Source organism: Gossypium raimondii, chromosome 13 (genome assembly GCF_025698545.1).
Source record: "Gossypium raimondii isolate GPD5lz chromosome 13, ASM2569854v1, whole genome shotgun sequence".
Classification (NCBI taxonomy): domain Eukaryota; kingdom Viridiplantae; phylum Streptophyta; class Magnoliopsida; order Malvales; family Malvaceae; genus Gossypium; species Gossypium raimondii.
In genome coordinates this window covers 34,117,286-34,124,372 of record NC_068577.1, presented here as the reverse complement: position 1 = coordinate 34,124,372, position 7,087 = coordinate 34,117,286, and the positions used below count along the sequence as shown (strand labels likewise).

The 7,087-nt window shown below is 39.2% G+C and overlaps 1 protein-coding gene across 1 annotated transcript; it reads left to right on the top strand.

Moving 5' to 3' along the window:
* Nucleotides 1-518: 518 nt before the first annotated feature.
* LOC105781543 (uncharacterized) lies at nt 519-3,989 on the top strand. Its single transcript, XM_012606077.1, has 8 exons — nt 519-576; nt 690-925; nt 1,049-1,348; nt 2,099-2,257; nt 2,351-2,570; nt 2,933-3,071; nt 3,197-3,470; nt 3,690-3,989. Exons 1-8 carry the CDS (start codon nt 519-521, stop codon nt 3,987-3,989), a joined length of 1,686 nt encoding a protein of 561 aa, XP_012461531.1.
* The last annotated feature ends 3,098 nt before the right edge of the window (nt 3,990-7,087 follow it).

Sequence of the window (7,087 nt, the reverse complement as noted above, 5' to 3'; positions counted from 1 at the left end):
TTGTACGCATAATGAGAACATGAATTTGGTTAGTATATAAATTCAAATAAATATATAGTTTACCGAAATCATTATTATAATTAATGTAATTGTAATTTTTGATTTAAAACATAGTTATATTTATTTAATTTCTAGAAACCCTAAAAATAGATTAAAAAATCTCGTTTTTCCTTTGCTTGGGTCTAACAGCCGTCAAAGCAAAGTTTTTTTCCAAAACAGTTTTGGGGATTCCTTCCGTTCATTGTCAACTGGGTGGATTACGTAGAGGCCGGAGTCATGATAGATTACGGCTTGGTTCGATAGTAGATCAGATTACTCGTTGCTGAGGTGTTACTGTCTGCTCAGAATAAAGATTTGGTGATTTCGAAACCTTTATTTCACCCTGATTCGTTCCTCACACATGTATTCATGGTTAGGATCACCGAATGTTTTAATTTTCTGCCGCCTCGTAAGGGTGCCTGCATTCCAACAGGTAGTTCATCAGCCACCGAGAGGTCAGGGTCAAACCAGAGGTGGTAATGGTTGAGGCTGTGGTCAGAGGGCACAGGACAGAGGTGTCGGTCATACTGAGGCGAGGTAGTCGGCTCTAGTTTATGCTGTTCGTCTCCTAGAGGATAGAGATGCTCCAAACATCATTATGTGTACGTTCTTTATTTATAATGTATCATATACTGCACTGATGGATATAGGATCCAGTCACTCATATATAGCTAGTACCACATCTGAAAACTTGGGTATATTGGTTGAAAGCACTACGAGTGAGGTCACTGTACTAAGTCTGTTGGGACAATCAATAAGGGTTAACAAACTGTTTAGAGATATTCCTCTAGAGGTTCAAGGAGTTATCTTTTTGGCTGATCTGATGGGACTGCCTTTTGGGAAATTTGATCTGATACTGGGAATGGACTGGTTGGTTATACACCAAGTAAGCTTAGATTGTACCTCGAAAAGGATTGTATTAAGAACTGTGAAAGACAGCGAGGTAGTCAGAATTAGAGAGCGATGAAACTACTTATCAAATATGATTTTTGTATTGAGGACCGAAAAGTTGGTTCGTAAAGGATGTGAGGCGTATCTGGCTTACATCAGTGTTTCAGATTCTAGGGACACTTCGGTTAATGATATCAGGACAGTTATGAAGTTTCTAGATGTTTTTCTTGAAGAGCTACGTGGGTTACCTCCGAATCCTGAAGTAGAGTTTGGGATTGAGTTCCTTCTTGGTACAGCTTCAGTGTCTCTCGCCCTTTATAAAATGACACCGAAAGAGCTTGTGGAGCTTAAGGCCCAGATTCAAGAGCTATTAGATCTTGGGTTCATCTACCCTAGTGTGTCTTCGTGGGGAGTACCGGTTCTGTTTGTGAAAAAGAAGGATGGGTCCATGCGTATGTGTATTGATTATCAACAACTAAACAAGTTGACCATAAAGAATAAATACCCCTTACCAAGGATAGATGATCTGTTTGACCAGCTCCGAGGGGCTCCAGTTTTCTCTAAGATTGATTTACAGTCAGGGTATCACTAGTTGAGAGTTAAGGAGGCTGATGTACATTAGACGGCATTTAGGACTCGCTATGGTCATTATGAGTTCCTAGTAATGCCATTTGGACTGACGAATGCACTGACAGTTTTTACAGATCTAATGAACCGAGTGTTCTAGCCCTTTTTGGATCAGTTCGTAGTGGTATTTATTGATGATATACTGGTGTATTCGAAGACTGAGGATGAGCACGATGAACACCTCAGAGTGGTTCTATAGATTCTGCGAGAGAAACAACTGTACGCCAAGTTCAGTAAATGTGAGTTCTAGTTACGTGAAGTAAAATTTCTAGGGTATGTGGTTTCTGCTGAGGGAATTAGAGTCGATCCTTGAAAGATTGAGGCTGTCTTAGATTGGAAGCAGCCTAAGACTATGTTTGAGATCTGCAGTTTTTTGGGACTAGTAGGGTATTATCGATGATTTGTAGAGGGGCTTTCTCTAACTGCCGCGTCCTTGACTAAGCTGCTACGTAAGGGTGTGCCGTTTAATTAGACTGATTCATAGCAAGAGAGCTTTGAGAAGCTCAAGACTATACTGACTGAGGCCCCTGTTCTAATACAGCTAGAGTCTAGAAAGGAGTTTACTGTGTACAGCGATGCATCACATGTTGGTTTGGAATGTGTATTGATGCAAGTGGGTAAGGTGGTAGTGTATGCGTCTCGCCAGCTTAAAACTCATGCGGCAAGTTATTCGACGCATGACTTAGAGTTGGCCGCAGTGGTATTCGCACTAAAAATCTGGAGGCATTACTTGTATGGTGAGAAGTGTATCATTTACACTGATCACAAGAGCCTCAAGTACCTCCTCACTCAGAAGGAGCTAAATCTTAGGCAACGTAGGTGGATTGAGCTGCTTAAGGACTACAACTGTACTATTGAATACCACCCTGGTAAGGCTAATGTGGTGGTCGACGCACTGAGCCGTAGAACTATGACTGACCTGAGGGCGATGTTTGCTCGCCTCAATTTATTTGATGATGGTAGCCTGTTGGCCGAACTACAAGTTAAACCGATATGGATAGAACAAATTAAGGGTAAGTAGAAAGAGGATGAGTTGTTGAGACTTCGTTTTTGGCAGGTTGAGAGTGGGAATACCAAGGACTTTGGACTGAATAGCGAATGGGTGCTCTTTTTTTGTGAGAGAATCTGTGTACCGAAATATTCTGAATTGAGGTAGTCTATACTGGAGAGGCGCATAGTAGCCCTTATGCTATGCATCCTGGCAGAAATAAGATGTACCGCGACCTTGATGAGTTATACTAGTGGCCAGGTCTTAAGCGAGAGGTTACCAAATTTGTGGCTAGGTGTCTGACATGCCAGCAGGTTAAGACTGAGCATCAGTTACCTTCAGGTTTGTTGCAGTAAGTCAAGATTCTGCTTTGGAAGTGTGAGACAGTGACTATGGACTTCGTTACTGGGTTACCCCTCACACCTACTAAGAAGGATTCTGTATGGGTCACCGTGGATCGATTGACCAAGTTCGCCCACTTCATCCCAGTTCGTACTGACTACTCTCTGCAGAAGCTGGCTAAACTGTACGTGTCTGAGATAGTGAGACTGCATGGGGTACTGGTTTCGATAATATCTGATAGGGATCCTCGCTTCACGTCTCGATTTTGGAAGAAGCTACATGAAGCTCTGGGTACAAATTGGGCTTCAGTACTGCGTTTCGTCCTCTGACTGACGATCAGTCAGAGAGGGTGATTCAGATACTGGAGGATATGTTGAGAAGTTGTGTGATTAATTTTCGAGATAGTTGGGAGGATTACTTGCAATTAGCAGAGTTTGCTTATAACAGTAGCTATCAGTCTAGCATTCAGATGACACCTTACGAGGCTTTATATGGTCGTAGGTGTCGCACACCTTCATGTTGGTCTGAGTTGGGTGAGCGGCGTGTTCTAAGAGCTGAACTAGCTTCTGATACCGAGGATAAAGTTAGACTAATTTAGGATCGACTGAAAGCGGCATCTGGTAGGCAGAAGTCCTACGCCGATTTAAAGCGTCGAGAGATTGAGTATTCTGTGGGGGACTTCATTTTTCTCAAGGTTTCACCGTGAAATAATGTATTAAGGTTTGGTCGTAAGGGTAAGTTGAGCTATAGGTTTATTCGGCCTTACTGCGTACTGAAACGTGTGAGACCAGTTGCCTACCAGTTGAAGTTACCTCTAGAATTGGATCGAATTCACGACGTGTTCAACGTCTCTATGTTGAGGCACTACCGCTCTGTTTCCACGCATATTGTTCTTGTTGAGGAGATCGAGGTTAGGCTAGATCTGACCTTTGAAGAGGAGCCAATTCAGATTTTAGAGCGTGATGTAAATGTTCTAAGAAGAAAATCCATCCCGTTGGTTAAGGTTCTGCGGCGTAATCATACCACTGAAGAAGCTACATGGGAACAGGAGGATGTGATGCGCCATCAGTATCCTCACCTTTTCGGACCAGATAAATTTTGAGAACAAAATTTTTTTAGGAGGGTAGAGTTGTAACGCCCAAAATTTTTATTTTTGTTTTAGTGAAAATGTGACACAATTGTGTATCAGCATTTGTGGTTAAGTACTCTGGGTGAGTTTGGAAGGTCTTGAGTTCAAGCCCTGACTTTGGCAAATTATAGTGTTTTTCTGACTTAACCCTTATTTCTGGCTAGTAAGCTTTTAATTAAAAGTTTGTAAGTACTTACTAGAATGGGCCTGCTGGTCTGGTGCTTAAGGGGAGTGTTGGTTGGCAGAGGGTTAGAAGTTCAAATTCCTGCGTGAGTGTAAGGACAAATATATTTTTTATTTGCTCATCAGTTGAAAAGTTTGAGTTGTATTGGAAATCTGAGTAGTGGGAGTTTGGTAAAGAGAATTTAGGGGAGTGGATTTTGGGGTTATCAAATTTTTTGAGCATTATCATTTCTTTTTTGTAAAATTTTGATTTTCCCAAAACTCCCCACCTTTCTGACGCCATCTATTCTCCCTTTCTTCTTCATCTTTTATTTTTCTGTTGTCAAACCCGAATTTCTTTTCTTTCCATTATTCTTTCTGTTTATGTCTCTTTTGTTGGCTACCACACCTTCGTTCCGTTGGGTCAATTTTGGTCGCACGTTCTGGTAAGTAGAGTTTTTGCTCTCTTTAACTTACGATTTTTTTCCAACTTTGATTTGGGAGTTTGTGGCGTTTGACAGCAGCATCTCACGTGGATTAGAGGTCTCATCGTTCTATTGCATAAACTATTTTGATGTGCTGGGGTAAGTTTTTCATCGCTTAAGGGATGCGTTTCTCGTTTTGGATTTAGTTTTAGTTCGATCGATTAAGTGATAAATTGAGTGAAATTGGTCAATTAAAGGTTCTGAAGTGCTCAAGGATCGTGTAGCCTCAATTGATACCAGGTGTGTACCCGAAACACAAAAATAAGGGATTCGGCGAAAAGCCAATATTGCTTGCTGTTTGGATAGCAGTAGTAGGCTAATTTTAAAACAATCACCATAAATCGTGGGAATTGAGTTAGATGGTGAAAAAAATACAGGATTAAATATATTTGAGTCTAGTTTCTCATAGAAGAAACGAAGTAAAAAAAATAATTTCATATTATGAGATATTTGAATTTTAGTAAGACGTGGTCAGAATAATTTCAGAATCCCCTAGCCTAACTTTCAAAATTAAAAATTTTATAAAAATAATTATGGGTTATATTTTATATTTTTAAAATCCTGAATGAGTATTTTCAAAATATACAAACGGGAACATCGTCCAAAATCTATATGAGAAGATAATTAATTTTTAGTGAAAAAAAGTCGAAACTGCCAAACAGCAGAGTATGGGAAACTTTAAAGAATAAACTGTATTTACTGGCTAAACCAAAAATTCTAAAAATTTAAAGGTAAGAAGATATGTGAGTCTAGTTTTAGGAAAAATTTGCGGACCTTAATTTGAAATTCTATAGCTTAAGATACAAAAAATTTAGTAACAGTGACTCAGGTAGACAGCTTGGAAGGATTATATGTAAATAGTGGAAACACATATGAATAATTATTTAGCATGAGTTACACTAAATGGATCACGAGGCCAAGGCCAATTAGGGTCATGTGAGCCACACGGGCAAATTTATTGGCCTCGTAGGCCCATTTTCACTATTTTACTGATAAGGTTGCACGGATCGCCCAAGTCGACTGTAAACTTACTGTAGTGACGGTAAGTTTACCTAGACCTCTAATTGACTAAAATGACTGTATGAGTGATATAATTAAGCCTGATGATGTCCCAAAGATTTGATACTGTATGCGCTGTTTACATGCATTATATTATGTTACAGCATGTCATATTTGTATATTGCATTACATTGGGTTGGAAAATTATAATGTTCGGATGAAGTGTACTGAAAGGCCTCGAGCCTAAGTTACTAGAAGCTCTGCTACGAACTACTGTTTAGTTCCGCATTCAGTTCTTTTTGAAGTGTAGGGATGGGTGGGTTAATTATATCCGTACATGGAGTGTATGGTTGGAAGGAGTTGGAGTGTAGAGGTTGGCTGAGTAGGATTTGAAACTGTATATCTGTTATTGCACTGACGATTGATACTGTAATGGGCCAAGGCCCAAATGCATGACTGCTTCTGTATTGTAATGGGCTAAGGCCCTATTTGAAGCTGAAACTGTACTGAAATGGGCTTAGGCCTAGATTGCAATTGTCTTCTGACTGTTTGCTTTATATGAGATTACACACTGAATTTACGTAAACTCACCCTTCTGATTTGACTGTACAAGTAATCCCTAAAAATAGGCAGATCGGTGCGACGGAGGACTTAGTGGTGGCCACACGACCTATTTAATTTGACTTAGTAATTAATTATAATTTTGATTTATTTTGGGGTATTTTACTGTAATAATGGCCTCTTTGGGTTTTTATTTTTAATTTGGGGTTTTTATTCTTTTGATTTACAACTGCTAGTAGTAGGGATAATGGAGTTTTCAAAACAGATTAAACATTTTAACAAAATCCGTACAAACATGCAAACTGTTTTGAAAAGCTTCCGCAATAAGTGACGTTTTGAAACTTAATAACGTTTTGAAAGAGAATAACTTTTGAATACAAATCACATTGAAATTGATCGACACGTCTTGGATTAAGCATAAAAGAGTGTAAAGAGGTGGTAAAGATAAGAGGTTTTCAACGAAAACTCATTTTTTTGAAAAACACTACCATGTGACACCGCTAGATTCGGCCTATAAAAGTGAAACAGTTAGTATGTTACAGATGAGTAGGCTTAGAAATCATGTTAAGTAAGTTTCGATTTGTATAAGTTATGTGTTATGTTATGCTTTGTAAATATATGTTTAGACATAGATGCCATGCAACCTATATGATACGTATGTATGTAAATATGATGATGCATATTCATTAGGGTGGGTTTTGCTATGATGGAGGAAGTTTATTATGGTAGTTCTACTGCCACGTACCGGTGTGATTGGATGGATAGAATCTTGTAGTCCTAATTGGTGTGATTGGTTGAACGAAGATAGTGTGTAGCGGATGGGGGTAGGGTTTACTCTAATATTTTATAAATAAAATTCTGCAT

What these genes read in the sequence shown, in the direction of transcription:
- LOC105781543 (XM_012606077.1), top strand. Translation starts at nt 519, where the DNA reads ATGGTTGAGGCTGTGGTCAGAGGGCACAGGACAGAGGTGTCGGTCATA. An exon ending in ATGGATAGAACAAATTAAGG is followed by an intron (nt 2,571 to 2,932) that starts GTAAGTAGAAAG and finishes AGTGTGAGACAG; the next exon opens with TGACTATGGACTTCGTTACT. An exon ending in CTGCAGAAGCTGGCTAAACT is followed by an intron (nt 3,072 to 3,196) that starts GTACGTGTCTGA and finishes ATTGGGCTTCAG; the next exon opens with TACTGCGTTTCGTCCTCTGA.